This window comes from Fukomys damarensis, unplaced genomic scaffold, assembly GCF_012274545.1.
Source record: "Fukomys damarensis isolate Sample0158 unplaced genomic scaffold, DMR_v1.0_HiC HiC_scaffold_16, whole genome shotgun sequence".
Taxonomy (NCBI): Eukaryota; Metazoa; Chordata; class Mammalia; order Rodentia; family Bathyergidae; genus Fukomys; species Fukomys damarensis.
The window spans coordinates 122,124,162-122,141,388 of NW_022900928.1; the positions used below are offsets into that span (position 1 = coordinate 122,124,162).

At 41.2% G+C, this 17,227-nt stretch overlaps 1 protein-coding gene across 2 annotated transcripts in view; it reads right to left on the bottom strand.

Moving 5' to 3' along the window:
* Positions 1-7,935: 7,935 nt before the first annotated feature.
* The window catches only part of Farsb (phenylalanyl-tRNA synthetase subunit beta), a 69,232-nt gene continuing 59,940 nt past the window's right edge, over positions 7,936-17,227 (bottom strand). Inside the window, exon 16 of one of the 2 annotated variants that reach the window (XM_010611800.2) lies at positions 7,936-9,445. In XM_010611800.2, the coding sequence (XP_010610102.1) occupies positions 9,294-9,445 (152 nt within the window). In that variant the 3' untranslated portion in view covers positions 7,936-9,293. The remainder of the gene's footprint in view (positions 9,446-17,227) is intronic. The other variant, XM_010611799.2, reaches the window with a different exon arrangement.

Below are 17,227 nucleotides of genomic sequence, written 5' to 3' on the forward strand. Positions count from 1 at the left end.
ATAAAAAAAAAAAAAAAAAAAAAAAAAAAACAATTTGGGAAAGCCTCTCTTGGGAAAACAAGCCAACAAAATGTAATGACACCCACTAAACCTAGTTTGGTCCCCCTTAGCTGTGGGGTTGGGGTGATCATTATGAACACACCTGCTAAGTTCTTAAAAATGAGGAATAGCTATCAACTTTCTGGCAAGTTACCTTAAATATGTAGTTAACAAAGTATCTTCCAAAGAAGAGTTTTCCAACCTCCAAAGTCAGTTCTTCCTGCTTCTAATACTTCATGACTGTGTGCACACTTAGGGAAAATCAGCCTCTTTAACCTGAGCTCTGAGCCTTTGTGTCCTGCATTTAAACCAAAAACCACATCTCCCCTCTGATTTAAAATCTCCTCCACAGCCTTATTGTTGAGAAGATTTCTGGTATATGACTTAGTGCTCCAGTTTCTCAAGAAGCATGAGTTTTAGCAGAACATTCCCATGTTTCTTAAAACGCTTCTCAAATTTATCATAGTTAGGCAGGGATCAAAGTGACCCAGCATTTGGCTTTTTGGAATCAAACTGCCCATAATGAGCAGCACCGGGATTGAGAGGGGCCAGGTCAGCTCACAGGCACTCTGGCCTCTTCATTGCAGTGGTTGCTGATTGGATGGGACACTTTATTATACTCCTATTCCCTCTGCAGCTGCCCAACCAAGGTTGGCTATACTGGATACTATTTGAGTTGATTTGTCTGAAGCCAAGTGACAAAAAGACCAGCTTTCCCCACTTGCATCTTTGAAAAAGTGGGTGTGGAGATTCACAGAAAATTTTTACAGCTGTCCCTTTGAAGCCCCCACAATAGAAAATGTGATCAGCTGTCTGGGTGTAACTACAGCTGCATTTACCAAATTTGCATTGAGGGTGAATATGTTAGTCACAGAACATTAAAGAATGTCCTAAGGATTTGTCATGATTGATCACCTTTTAGAGTATCTGACAGCAATAGGAGAGTGGAAAGGATATATTTGTAACCAAGGATGGTGGATGGCACTCACCTGTAATTCTAGCCACTCAGGAAGCTGAGGCAGGAGAATCATAAATTCAAGCCCAGCCTGGGCAACCTAAGGGGACCCTCTTCCAACTAAACATTTTTGCAAAAGGCTGGGGGTGTAGCTCCATGTTAGAGTGCTTGTCTAGTATATGCAGGACCTTGGGCTCCATCCCCGGCATCAAGGGAAAAAAGCATGTGTTGGTAAGGCCACACTTCATTTTTTTTTTTTTTTTACTATGCCTGTTCTGAGGCCTAGAATCGGGCAGAAACTGAGTGAAAAGTCATTAGTGGATCCAAATTTGCTTTTGCCAGCCCTCTTCCATTCATTCCCACAGAGCACCTCACTCAATCACATTTGCTTGGACACTCATACCTCTGTGTGTCCCTTCAGAGGGAGTCTCCTTTCAAAAACGCTGGATTTTCTCTCTGGGGAAAGACTGCCCCCTGCTGGTTTGGCTCTAGCCTTGGTCCAAAGCTTCTCTTGGTCTGGATTCTTAGAAATTAAGAATTTAAAAGCCAAGCTTACCACAATATACTCAGACTAGTATAAGCCTGAGTTCTGTGGCCTGGCCAACCTTGACACCAAGGCCCTCAGGATTAGTGTTCCCCCCAAGAGCCAAGCAGAATGATACCCTTTTCCTGTCTCCATCTTCCCCAAACCCATTACTGAATGTGGGCCAACGTGTCCTTCCTGTCTCCTTCATCTTGAACAGCTGTCATTTCAGCCAGTTTTTCTCAGAACTGAACCAGAACAGAATACACTGGGTGGAGCAGGGGTCCCATATAGACAACATCCTTGACCTACAAACCCTTAAACAGCAGTGGCTGAAATCACTCCACAGCCTGCCCTGCCCAGTGGTTCACTGAATCGTGAAATTTTCTTGCCCAAACAAAGCTTCCCGAGTGCAATCAACATATGTGGTGTTTTGGAGCCATATGTTCTCGCTTTCTATTTTGGAAGCCTTCAGCTGTCCTGCTTATGTACTGTATGTAAATTTATTCTTTTAAAAATAAAATCATTTTTGTTTGAGTATGATTTCTTATTAAATGCTTTGAAAATCAGCATTCTGTGTCCTTGATTTGTTTTCTTAACCTAGATCTTTTCTCTTTCATTGGACTGGAGTTGGAAAGAGGGGGCCAAGATAAGTGGCAAGCTATCAATCCTTAGTGGTTGTCATAATTTGATCACATGCATTTGCTGGCGAACTTCACAGTGGCCACAGGTATGATATATGGGAAATCAGTGGTACAACAGCATGCTTAAATCCCCAACTGCTTGGTACTAAAGAGCCTCCTTTTACTGTATGTGGAGATGTCACTATGTGTTGAACGGCAAATATGATTATAGGTGTTGCTAGTTAAGGCCACTAACACATTTCATAGGTGAGTACACTCCCTGCTTAACCAAAATAATACTATCCTAATTCAAATTCACTGCAACAGTATGCTCTGCCCTGGATTTGCTCTTTGACATGGTACAAGAAGTTGACTCTCTAATCTGCAAGGACAAGTCTAGGACAAGTCTAGGACTCGATTTCTCCTGTGAGCAGGAAGTGCCTTGTATTTATTACCTAATATGATGGGCACTGTTGGGATGAGATGTCCTGGGGAGTTTTCCCAGGAGAGAAGACACGGGGTGACAGAACTGCAGTGCAAGATCTGAAGTGCTAGGGCTGTAGGAGACAGATAAGTACACCATGGGATCTGGGAAGAGGGGGAGATTAATTCCAGCTTAAGGGCTGCCACAAATCAAAGATGACTCTGTAGAAGCATTGCATGAGCCAAGCTGAAATAGATAGGGTTGTCCCTGGTCAGAAGTGCTTCTCTGAACGCTGCCAGGTCTTAAAAAAAAAAGCCAAAAAAACAAACAATCCCAAAACCCCAAACCAAACCTGCCTCTGTGCCTTGGTCAGTGTAGTGAAGCAAAGGATGTGCAAGGTGTTTGGATGCTGCAAAACCGAGCCACAAGAACAGGCAGGAAGTGTAAGGAGCCCCTTCTGGAGGAGGGAACATCCAGGGGTCTCTCACACACTCATCCATCACCCCTCACTTGTGTATCTCAGTCTGCCTCAGGCACCTTCCCCTCTGCATCTCTGAACTGCTCACTCACAATTTCATGCCCCCCCCCCAGTTCTGTCCTACGTGAAGATGACTAGCAGCTGGGAACTGGGAACTTGGTCTGTGTCCTTCCTTGGTCTTCTCCTCACTCAGCTCCCTGAAGAAGTCCTGTGAAACTTCATTTGTAAAATATCTTATGATCCTAGCTCTTCTGGGGACCCCCTCACTTTCTCTTTCTGAATGAATCCCTGACTCTGTAGTAAGAGACTACATAAAACCAAGTGGAATTGGAGTATAAACTGACCTCTTAATAGATGTTTTCCACAAAGATGCTTTTCTTTCAAAAAACAAACAAAAACAAAACTTTAAAAAGCATACTGGCCTGTAATCCCAGCACTTTGGAGGCAGAGGCAGGAGGATCACCAGGAGTTCAAGGCCAACCCAGGCAACATAATGAATTCAGGGTCAGCCTGAACTGCAAAGGGAGACCCTGTCCCCCACCACAAATGTTTTTAAATAAAAAATTTTAAAAATAAAAAGCATACTGAAAGATTTGCTGTTTAAAAGTCATATAACAATTCCTCCTTTCTGCAAACATAAGGCTTTAATAAATTACTTTAGGCACAACATGCATCTGTTGTTTTCTTAAAGTGGGGCACACCTGTAGGACAGACTTGAATATTTACAGATGCACATAAAGAATGAGAGTTGAATGTGGGCCATGAAATTCTTAAAACTGTAGCCACATGAGACAAGGGAGCTGTATGAAGCCAAAAATTCTTCTTCCTTTTCCACGCCTGTCTATATGGCATGCAAAAATAAACAAGAGAAGCAAAGATGTAGCTAGGAGTTCCAGCCGTAATGCTTCTTTTATGCACACACTTAATACATCTGCTGGCCTTGCTCTTTCTTGCTATGACGTTAGGGTCCCCGTGGACATAGTACAAACAAGCTTTTCTCCAGTGCAGGTGTCTAAAGAATGTCAGCACCTCTTTAATATGCACAATGCTGGCTTCAGATCATTGCAAGTGAGACAGGGCAACACCGTGCCCTAGCTGTGTACCTGCGAGGGCTGAGTCAGCTACCGGAGTGCATGAGTTGAGATGACCAAGGCTCCATGGGATTCTGCTCTGCAGGTCCCCTCTGCCACATGGGAACCAGATGGGTGGCACTGTGAGTGGGGTGTATCATGCACAGAGCATACTAAACAGACCATTTTAGCCATCTTAATTAGGCACTGATAAAAAGATGTTCAAGGACCTTGAAGATCAAAAAGGAGTTTCCACTGTGACCCAATACAAAGCCCAGTGACAGGTGTGCCCAACGTTGATTCCTGAAGTCCCCCTCACCTAACTGATCTTCCCACAGCATTTATGGGGTGCTTCTCTGTCTGGCGCACCTTGCTTCACCTAATTCCGAGTCACCCCAAGTCCTCCTTGTTTCAATGTTCTGTCCAAGACTCACAGCCAAGAGACCTCTATCCCCTCCCACCTCTTCCTGGGCTTTTTATTCCTTATCTGTCCTGCACCAAATGAGGCGGTTTACACAAGCTTCCATCCGTTGTAACTGGTGTAGCTTGAAAACCTGCAAAGGAAGTGCTTAATTTAGGGGCAGCCTTGTTTTCATTCCTCATGACAAGTTGAGGCTTGTGGAAAATGGAAAATTCTCTTTGCTTCCAAGTTTGACATCAAAAAGACATATTTATTGAACCCAGGGTCTTCACCCTGAGCTTCATCTCCACACCACCCCACCCCTTTTTCTTTATGAGACAGTCTTAAAGAGGCTCTACACTGTCCAGGCTGAGGTCGACTTGGAACCCTCTTGCCTCAGCCCAGAGTGGTTGTTCCCATCTTAAAGGGCAGATTACTTGATGTCTGACAAGTGCTCTCAATTTCAATACAGAAGCAGCTCCTTCTTATCCTTGAGTGTCTCCTAACATTGGAGGAGGGCTGTTTGAAATTCTAATGCAGTCATGGGATGCTCTTGGCTTCTTCAAGCACAGTGAAGGCCAAATTTCATGAATGAGTGAAAAACTTGTGTGGTCCATGAACCTATTTTACCATACTGCATTTGTCACATGGAAGAAAATATGCACAGGTTTGGCCAGACCTAATTCAACTAACCCTTTGGCTAGAGATATTTACTCAGCCTACATTCTGGCTATGATGTCCATAGTTATCCTCTGGACACTGAAATTGCTTTGTGTCTGCTTTGCCCTTCATCGCGCCCAGCTTGTTTGTTAAGCAAGGCCATTTGGCTTTTCTGCCTTTAATCAAGGTCATTTTTTCCCCCTACATCAGTTGTGGTTAGGGGTCTTAGAGAGCTGCTCAGATTATCCCATAAGTATACTGCCTTAACATGATGGACTCATTTATTGGTTTTTGTTGTTGCTGTACTGTAGTTTTTTTGTTTTTTGAATGTAAGCTTTCAATATGCGTCCCCCCACCTCAGACTGCCATTACCAAAATGCCATGGGCTGAGAGGTTCACAAACAACAGCAACTTATTTCTCACAGTTCAAGAAGCTGGGAGTTCAAAGTCAAGGTGCAGTCCAGACGGATTTCTGACTTACTGGTGACCTCTTCTCTCGTGTGGGCACAAAGCGAGACAGAGAAAGCACAAGCTCTCTGTCATTACCTTGTAGAAGGTTATGACAAGGACCACAGCCTTGCAGCCTACCCTAGTCCTAAAAATCACCTTCCAAATGGCACTGCAACGAGAGGATGGGGTCAATATATGTACATTGTGGGTACAGACCTTCAGTCTACAGCAATACACATAAAGGTCCTAATAACCTAAGCCAGAACTTAGAAGATATTCAATGCCTCAGATGCTTTAGTTGCTAAAAAGGCCTATTTTGCTTAAAGTATGTGTCCCTTTAAGACAACCTGTTTTTCAACAAGATGGACAAGAGCCAAAGCCAATACCTAAGCACTAAGGTTATTGATATTTATACGAAACTCCAAGCATGGAGGTTGACTGAGAAGCAAGATCTGGAGTAATGTTTTCTTACTCTCCCCTCACTGTGGAGAGCACAAGTATCAGTAAGGCTGGCTGTTTGCTAGTTAGGCTACTCCTGAAGTTGAAGAATACTCATTGAATGTGTTTTCAATTCAAAACACATCAGTTGACCTGGTAAGGCCTGCATCTAGGAATGTAAGCTAGGGGAATATTGTATTGCTCAAGTATGAAAGTCACATCTAAAAGTCATATTTCATTAATGCCATGCACATCTGTCTATGAAACACCAAATGTAGGTGTTTGCACTGTTGCATCTATTAGGACTGGTTTCTCTTGGGCTCTATGTCAATGCTATGAGTTTGCAGGAACACTGCGATGGCAAAGGGTTGGAAATAAATGTCCATCAACAGAGGAAGAGCTGAACAGATTGCGGCCATGTACACAATAGAACACTGCACCATCTACAACATGCAGGCTTTTTATTTAGAGACAGGCTCGGTAAGTTACCTAGCCTACCCTCAAACTGGGGATCATCCCGTGCCCAGTGGTACAATTTTTTATAGTTGGTTTGTGACTTTTAACTTCTTGATTTTCAGTGTCATTTAGATTTAAAAGAAACTCGTAAAGTCTCAATATTTTGGGTCAGTCAGTAGTACTCAATGAGTTATGGACCCCAACTCACTCTTGTTAGGTGTCTCAAAGCATTTATTGGCCATGTGATTTTTGAGCAAGGGAACAATCTCTGAAGTTCAACTGTTTTCATCCTATAAATCAAAACTTCCTATTCTGTCCCAAAAAAGTAAAAACACGCTCACGTGTGAGAATGTAAACATGAGAGCGATGTGAGCTGTAAGCTAAAACAAAAATCAATTATGCTTAATTTTCCCTAATGACAGAACTCCTTTGTACTGCAGCACGTGCTCTTCCATAAAGACTTCTGGCAACACCCGCCCAATTCAGAGGTTTCATCCCGGACAGGGGAAGACGAGCTGGCTGTGAAGTTTCCACTCACAAGCTAGGTTTGATTTTTCTAACATAGCTGACACTGTTTTTCTTCTGATTGTTTCCTGCTTCGGAAACAGATGGACAGAAACATCTACATAATGCATGGTGCGGATCTCTCCCCTTTTGTGCAGGAATACAATGTATAGTTAGTTAGGTATTAGTGGTGTTTTCACTGATTTCTGGCTATCCAAAAACTATTCGGGTGGCTGGGTGCTAGCAGAACAATGATTCCACTCACTTCAACAATGGCTATCATCATTCTCAAGCCATGATTTTAAATGTAGAGAACTTGAAACTGAGGCCTAATATCTTATTAGTAGTTATAGCCCAGTAAGCCATCATGAGCAGGGACGCCAATTCTAAAACTCACGTGCTACTTTAACCTGCAGATATTCAGCTGTTGTACAGTTAAAATTATTACAATGCCACATACTGCATTAGTTTTTCTCAGCTTTACAGAGGCACACCCTACATCTTAAGTACAACTTCCTCAACTAACACACAGAATCTCCACTGCTCTGGTTTCCCATCAATTCCATTCCCAGAAGGGCCAGGGATGTAGCTCAGTGGTGCTGAGCCTGCCTGGCAAGCTCAAGGTCCTGAGTTCAATTCCTGGTACCAGGAAAAAATAAAAAAATTAAAAAAAAAATCAGATTTTGACTTTTCTAGACTTTCATACAAATGGAATCACACATAGTCTTCTGGGTTTGGCTTTTGCAGTTAGCGTAGTATTTTGAGATCTGTGCTATTCTGAGAACAGTAGTTCATTCCTTCTGCTAAGAAGTACTCCATAGAACAGATATACTACAACTTAAGCTACTATAAATAACACTGTGAACATTTGCATACAAATCTTTCTATGGCCATATGGCTTAACCCACAAGTGATGGATAGATTGTAGTGATGCTTCAGGCTTTAAAAAACTGCCAAACGAATACCTAAAGTGGCTGTATCATCTTACATTCTCAATAGCAGTGTGAGAGAGTGTCATTTGTCTCACGAGTCTTTTAAATGTAAGCAATTTTAATGGGTGTACAGTAGTTTGACACTTTTTTTTTTTTTTTTTTTTTTGCATTTCCCTGGTGACGAATGGTGTGGAGTGTCCGTACATTTGCTTACTAAGGAAGCACATCTTGCTACAATAGACAATGCTGCCCTGATTTAAGGTTGTAATATTGCTTTATTTTTGTTAGTAAACTCAGCAAAAGCTCCATAAACTAATTCTCTTTCATTTATCTTTATTAGCAATTTCTACTGGGACTTACTTTAAAATTTTAGATTTTATCATGTTTCTTATCATCTCAGTAGGAACTGAAATTTCTGACAAACAATAGACCCGATTTTTTTTTCAGGAGATAGTAGCTCCTTCTTTCAAGAGATGGATTCTAGACTGAAGCATGAAATTTAGAAATTAGGATGTAAGACTAGGAGGATTGGCAGAAATCTAGCTTCAGAAAATAGGAGATCTTCTACTTCCCTCTAAAATAAGACTGAAACTAGCAGCTCAATTAAGTGTTTAAAACCTTCGTTTTATAACTGATCAGTAACAGTAACATGTACAGCCTACCTGGCCCCTTTTTAGCTGAACACATCTATGTTGCATGTGCCTGTACTTTCTCTCAGATGCCAGCAAGGGTAAAGAAATACCTTTGCAAGAATGAATATACCACAATGAAACCCACCATTCTGAGCAATTACTATGCACTAATAAGCAAATAAAGATATAGAGTGTTCTGAATACTTGTGTTACAGGTTTTTCTTTCACTTTGAAGTGACTTCAAAAGCTGTAACTGCTTGACCATAATTGATTCTTAAAGGTTTTCTAAAAATGGTTATATTCTGTTGTTTCCCAGTGACGAATACATATAAAGGCGAAAGCTAAAACCCAGGGTTAACTCACACTCTGCAATGTGCAGTGACCCTGTTTCATCGATGAGGAAAAAACAGGATCCTGTTCTGTGGGAATCGTTGGTGTCAGCAAGGAGCTCTGATGTCTGAGCAGCATATCTGCTCCAGAACTGGTCTGCCCACATCTGGGAGTGGACCTCTTTGGCACCCCACAGATACTCATTTGAAACTGCACCAGCCAGACTAATGCATGCAGCTAGCTGCCCAAAGAGTCAGACAGTGCTTTTCACTTTATTAAACATTAAAGCACAAATGGATGTTCCCTATGGAGGTGGGCTAAAGAGTATCAGGGGAAGAGAAAGGACACTCGGGGAGAGAATCACACAACAGACCCAGCTTCACAAAAAGGGCTCGATATTGATTTCCAGGGAGGAGCATGGCATGGTCAGCTCAAATCTGGTGATGACATCAGGATGAAGGACTCCAAGCTTCCCAATGCTCTGACCCCTGGCAAAGATCTCAGCACATCGCCCGGGGAAGAAAGGAGGTCCTAAAAAACAGAGTCAGAGAGAAAAATCGATGTCACTTCTGGGAAAAATATCAATAGGCATTTAACATTAAAAGCCTACAGGTCTGCTTTAAAAATAACTATTCTTTAAACCACTGGCTGTGAAAATAGAGTGGTTCCTCACACTTTCTAGTGTAACAAGAAGCATCTGCTGCTGTACCAAGGAGCTCCTGCAAGGAAAAACAGCGGCAAATATGAAAACAAGGGTCCTGAACAAGAAGGCTGAAACACAAGAGGCTGAGGAGCAGAACAAGGAGAGGCTGAGGGAATCCTGCTCACACCTGGAACTGGTCCTGCAAAGGATAAAGAACATGAAACATAACACTGATGAGCCTGCATGGAAGAATGTGTTGCAAAACAGGTCTGTCCATAGTGGTACTTGCTGGATAATGGATCCATTTACCCTTCGTGACGCCACTCTTTTCCACCTTATTACAAGGAGAAACCCAAGCTGCAGTGTCATGGGCGGGCTACGGGGAACCGCAGGTCTAATTACAGGGCCAGTTCCCAGAAGGCGACTGACGTTCCTGTCTGAAAAGAGCTTCCTAAGCAGTTCTGGAGCATCTTCTATAAAGCCACAGCAAAGCCAGCCCCAAACAAGTCGGAGCTGATCCTTGCTCTACTTCAAGTCTGCCAGAAAGTTCTCTCTTCATCTGGTGCCAGGGTACTGATACAGCTTGCAAACCAGTAACCGTTCCTGAGGTTTAACCAGCTAAAAACAAACTAGCAAACATCTAGTCTCACACCCTGGTACTAAATTGCCAGTCCCACCAGAGTTTATCAATGCTATAGACTCAAGTTTTCAAATAATCTTGATTCATTTCTCTGGCCACTGACTGAAAAGGGATCAGGCCCGTAGCTCTGGACAGATTCAATCAGAATGTTTACTGGCATCGACTATAAATACCCAGTGGGGCTGGGCTACAAGCCTCCAGCCTGCCTCTCAGAGAGCCTGCATTATTTATGGAAGAGCTAACTGCTGAGTCTCTCATGGTTCAAGGTCAGCATAATTAAGAATATAGGACAGGATGCAGTGGAGGGGGACCTCTACTGTCAAGTCAATACCATAGAGACTGAATTATACACATTTACCAATCCCCGTGGGTGTTTGTTTATATTTCTGGGGAGAGATCAGAAAAACATCATCATCATCATCATCATCATCAGATAGTACAGGGGGATTGAACCCAGCGGAATTCTTTCACTGAGCTGCATCCCCAGCACCCACCCACCCCTACACACATAAACACACTGTTTTGTTGTTGCTGTTGTTGTTGTTTTGTTTGATGTAGGGTCTTGCTAACTTGCCCTGGCTACCCTTAAATTTGTCTTCTTGTCTCGGCCTATCAAGTAGCTGGTATTCCAGGCCCTGCACTACTGTGTGAGGCCTGAAAAAAACATTTTTAATGGCCATTTTTAAGCCCAAAGCTAACTGGTTGAAACATAACATGGCCTATTATGCACTAATCTACAAATATGGAGAAAAGCAAGGAAGAAAAAGTAATTCAGAAACCAAACTGGATTTATAATGTAGAGTTTCAGTAAAGTATGAATTACTGCAAAAATCTGTTAAGATGGCACACTGTAATTTTATCAAAATGAAAATGTATTATCTTCTTCAACCAAAAAAATTAAACAAAACAGCAAAAAATCTTCACATGACAACTAATGACATTTGTACAGTGCGGGAGGTAAACAGTATAATCAGAAATCACAGGCCAGGAAGGTCTGCTGAGAACCACTTAGTCTACTACCGTGCCACCTCTCCTTACAGAACAACAGCTACATGCACGCACACACGCGCGCGCGCACACACACACACACACACACACACACACACACAATCTGAAAAGGATACCATCCTATTTTTAAAGGCTACTCAGAAGGGAAATGTTCAAGACCTACCCTGATAACCTTGCTATACAAAGTCTTTCCTTTTATCTACCTTCAACTCCAATTTGATTGGATTCACTTTTACTGAAGCATAAAACCAAACTATTTTAGAATTTAAGCCAGATGTGCTAGTTCTGACAATGTTAGCAAAATAAAGCCTCAGCGATAAGAACGCAGAAATTTTACTTCATAAAACAATTTTTGAATCAGCACTTTTTCTTAAGCAAAATTCAGTTATATTCTTCTGTAACTGCTAGCTCCACCTCTGTATAAGTTTAGATCAAACTTTGCTTTTAGCTGATTAGCTAACTAGTCAAAAATATCTGTATTGCTATATATGGTGTTCCTTTTTTTTAAAGAAAAGCCAAAAGAACTAAAATTCACATTATGCCTTAAGACACACCCAAGTACAAGGGTATTTATTAAAAAACAATAAATGACAAACACTGCCATCCCAGTACACAGACCTACCGAGGCTCTGAGTGTCCTGAACTGCTCTTGAGTCTGAGACCCACACGGCCTTCCAGAGGAGCAGCACCCAACACGCCTGGTGCCTTTGTATCCAACACTAAGCCTCCCTCTACTCACACATAAAAATTTAGGCCCCAAACTGGGGATTCTGTGTAAATGCCGCCTTGCTAAAAACCACACATTTTAAGCTGTAATCATAATTTTAACTTTTCTGAGCCATTTTTCACTTCTAACAAGATCAAATTAGAGTCTAAATACTTAGGCTTTTCACGGTGCCTGTTCAGTGAGAGCAAGCTGAACCCCACCTACCCAAATCAGGAGGCACACAAAAGGGCCTTCGAGTCACCAAGGGGCCACTTGACTGAGGCTATGCGAGAACAATCCATACGGAAAGAAAATTTGAAACTTCAGATGTTTAAAAAACCATTATGGGTCAAACTAAACTTTGCAGGCAGAATTGCTTCCCTAGGGAAACAAAGGGGACACACCCCACAAAGGCAGCAATCAGGGCAGAGAGTTCAAAGATGAGAAAACCGGCACTGCTGGGAGAGGAGGGCAGTTTAGCTCAGTAACTCAGATGGATGTGCTCATAATGCTCCAGCTTGGACTAATGCATCCTAAACCAGTGCCTGTTCAGTAATAAAAGAAGTTGCATCCCAAAACAACTAAATATAAGCCCAGGCTTATGAAAAATCAGATCTGGTAGTCAACATCCAAAACCTATTTTCATTTCATCAACAAACAAAAACATCTTTAGAGAAAAAGCAACATTCTGTGCCTAGAGGTAAAAAGTTACTAATTCAAAGAAAGTCATACCACTCTGTGACTAAGAAGTCTAAAATTCAAACTCTTCAGGGTCCATTAGTTTTCTTTTACTTGTGTACTTAAGACCAAAATGGGGGCTCTCCTGGTTTATTGGTATATGAAGATATATAAATGCTACTATTTTCAACCCATGCCCAAAGGCCCCTGAAAAAACCTCTCTTGAGCCCTACTTTGCACTGAGGATCTCTTGATGGTTAAACTTTCAGCTTTTACTGATATCTAGCACAGTAAAACAGCTTCCAATGCAAAACAGATTTTGGGAAAATAGTGTTCTTGTTGAAATACATGTGGAAGCCCAGACAAAAGAAACATCAGTGAAGCACAAATAAGAGTTTAATTTCCCAAACTTAGTGGGGAGTGAGCCCCTTAATTAAAGCCTTTGTGGCATCTCCTTGAGGTCTATAATTGTCTCTGTGCTCAAACGGCAGGGCCACTCTGAGGACCTCGGGGTCATTCCTGGGCCCATAATCTAGAGCAGCACCCAGTCTTTAGCACATTTTCTGGCTAATTGACCATCAAAGAGTCTGTGAGCGCCTCTCTTGCTCGTTGGCAAACACCTTTCACAGTTTCTTTTTGGGCCATCCTCTTTAGAGTAACAGTACAGCCCAGGGTTTGGATAACCATTACACACAGAGTCACTCCTATAATTTTATGCAGCGTCGGAAGTGGGAACTTAAGGCAGTAATTGAACGGACCAAATCTGAAAGCATTGAACTGTGTTGTCAAGCACAAGGCTCCCTATCCTTCCCCCAAACCCCCCTGACACTGGGTACATGCAATACATTCATCTGCCACTTTCTGTGGCCTATCTCTAAAAAATCATCTACACATACACTTCTACTCTTCCCTTCCTTCATATAATCAGTACATGATTTGGGGTTCAATCTCGCATGTTGTAAATGCTTGCAATCTGCTATTTTATCACCCAATTTTTCTACAATAAAATAAAAAAGAGGATAAGAAACACTGGAAAAGGAATGTCTGTATATCACATGTCATAGGTAATAATAAAACTCACCCTGTGAGTTTTCTACATACATAAGTCCCCAAATTCCGGGATGAGGCAGAACATGAAGACATACACAGATACTGAAACCCACTGGGCCAACTGAATTTATTTTAAGTCTGTCCTAAACAAAGAAAGGAATAATCATTTAACAGGCTGACTCTAAGGGTGACAGCTACCACCCCCCTAAGTTCCCCAGTGTTCCATTCTAGAGAGCAAATGACTGCGCAGGTGACAAAGCAAAGAATAGGGCTTAAGCTGTAATTCCCTAGGCAGTAATTGTTCCTGGTTTCCCATCACTTTTCTGAGAATGTAGAAACAGAAACTGTCCAGTCTCATCTAATATCATTGCAAGTATATCAATATCACCTTTTCTAAATAACGTCGACTTAAAGGAAAAGATAAGACTGCAAGATTAAAACAACACTAAAACAAAACATATGCCATGCACATGAACATGGTGTCATTTTTAAGGATATTTGTTTTCAGAGTTTTAGAACAAGCAGATTTTTGAAGTCACCAATGGAATTACAGAAAGGGTGGGAAGGGCACAAAGTACATTAACTTATAAAAAGAAAAGGGCAGAGCCAAAATATTATTCATGAGGTATAAATAAAAATAACAAAAAATCATTTTTTTCAGATCTCAGTACACTTGGGAGAAAATTTCTCTGCAAAGACCATTAAATTTGTAAGTGGAGAATGAATAATTTCCAACTGGTAATATAAAACACTCATTTCCCCAGATGTATATGACTCTTCACCTTGCATTTGAAGTGAAATATTTATGGTACCTAAAGTCTGTAAGAGAAGGGACCTAATCCTTTGAGTTTAATGGCCATCTTTCATCCCCTTCTGAAGATCAAAAGAAAGCAAACCCTCTTACACAATTTTACAGTGCTAATCCCAACACACCTGCAGACACCATTAACTCTTAAAGCGCAAGAAACTTGATGTGAGAAGAACCGGTACCTTCTGAATCCCACGGCACAGAACTTGGACAGGGGTCCATAGAACCACAGGGTTCTATCAAGAAAGGGCATGACATGTTCTATTACAAGTGAGGACAGGGTCCTGGGCACCTTATTCCTAAAAAGAAATTGGCAAAGCCCGGACTACCTAGTCCTCTTAACTACTAGACAAACTCTTCAGTAACTAATAAAGAACCATCCTTTATAAATCACTACAATCTTTCTATGTCTAGATAAGTATTTGGAACTTTAATTTCAAAATTTCCCAGTTCTAGTTGGTGTAGAGGAACTGATTCTTATTTCTGTGACTGTGCCTCTCCCTTTTGTGGTGCCAGGGACTGAACCGAAGGCCAGGCAAGCTAGGCAAGTGCTCTAATGCTGGCCTACATCCACAGCCCAATGGCTATCATTTCCTAAATTTCTTACCAACAAGTTTAGGTACTTTGTAGGGCAAGTACTACATAAGTAAATAGAAAGTGGAAAACATCAGATCTATTTTAAAGTCCAATCTTTACTACAAATCCCACATAAGGCATATACACTCATGTGTTGAAACCCAAAGGAGGTCAGAAACAGTGTAAAAGCTGAAAAGTAACATATCTAAATACAATTTTATTTGTATAATTTTTTGGGGGGGTACCGGGGATTGAACTCAGGTCCTTGGGCTTACAAGGCAGGCCACCAAACCGCTGAGCTAAATCCCTGGCCCTCTAACTACAATTTGAAATCAGTCTCATATTAATTTGTATAAAACAGAAGGATTTTTTACCCTAGATTTTAAAAGTACTGTCTGTCAATCAACTTTGAAAATTCTTGTTCCAAAAAAAAAAAAGGCTATCTTCCTACACTTGTCTGACACTTTTTTTTTTTCTGTCAAAATTTCACATTTCTTAAGTATCACAGGATATACTCAGAATAAGAATTTCAAAAGCAAAAGGTATGCCTCACCCTACTCCTGGGCCAAAAAATGCTTCTTATTCTAGTCTTGCATGTGACAAGTACCTTTCAGGGATCTGCTTCTCAAACCAAGACTAAACAATGTATTACTTCCTCTACATGTATAATACAGTAAGGATAATGATGATGATAATAGTAATAATAGAAACCGTGGTAGACCTAAAACTAAAAATGTTGAGTATATGAGATTGAGTCTGTAATTTCATATTTAACAAATTCAGTTGAGACCTTCTGCTAACATGTAACAAACCTAACTACAAACATGTAATTATAATAGATGTATTTTAGTTCCAGAATTAGATTTCAGGTGACAGGTAAGAGGATGTGTACAAGAAAAGAAAAATAACGAAATTATAAAATTTCTGTGCATCTCCCACTCCAAGTAAAAGCAGTGAACTGGCCAAGCCTTTTGCAGGACAGGCAAGTTACAGATGGGAAAAAGTGAAGCACAAGGAGATTAGGAGCCTCGCCCTAGGCAAGCAACAGTATAGGCTGTAAAGAAAGCGAAAGGTGAAGAAAGGCCTCCATGTGTGTGGCCCGTGGGCACAAACGGCCCACAGCATAATGCTTTCCAGCTTTTCGTCAAGCTGTCCAGTTTATGTTTGCAAACTTCTTCTGGTTTAAAATTAAATAAATAAACAAAACATAAAGCACGGAGGGAGACCTCTATAACCTTAGTACAGACCCAGGTATGCTCTACAATATTATTACTATGATATAATAGTGACTGGCAAAACTTACAGGCTATATATATTTTTTTAAATCCCACATAACAACAGTACTCTTAATAAAATTCCAAATTCATGAAACAAGGCCAGCATTGTCTGAACAGATAAATACTGTAGGTACCACAGTGACACCACACAAGGGGCAAAGGAAAAGGATGGACATGTTAGAACCAGTGGCAGAGACCACTGAGAATTTAAACTCCTACAGAATCTTAGAGCTGAAAATGACCCTAGAAGCAATCCTGTCCATTCCCTTATTTGATATCAGAGAAAACACAGAGAACCAGGTGAAGAAAACCATACAGCCAGGTAACAGCACAGCTGAGAGCCAAGATCAAGCTGGTCTCACAAGGAAAGAGATGACAGGAAAAGGGCTTCAGTTTGAGAAACAGAGGAGAGCACAAGAAATCGGATGACCCTTTCACACAAGTACAGGGACCAAATTTCGGGGGCTGGAGTCTGGGTGATCATGATAGCAGCCCTGCTTCTGACCTATGGAGAAACCAACACGACTTGAGGGACAATTCCATGAGATGATTCTTTGGGGCAGTCTCAGTCTTGTGATGTTCTGCTGGAATCCAAATTGATCCTAGGTTTAGGGCAATGGAGACCTGTGGGTATAGCTCAGTATTCCTATAAATCTCTTACCTTGGTATCCTCAGTCTTGAAAGGGCTGGGTAAATTTAAGGCTAATAAATTTTGTTTTGCAAACTTTTCCTAAATGACTAATATAGCTATATCCAGAAACTTAAGGTAATAAAGGATACAAATGGAAACCAAGTTTTGTTCTACTTTTAGTTATCTACTGGACACCTGCACAACAAAGTAAAGGGTCACAGTTTTTAGCAAAAACTACTTATAAGTCTCTCTTTGCATCAGAAGAAAACACAGAACATGCTTTTAATGTGTAACAC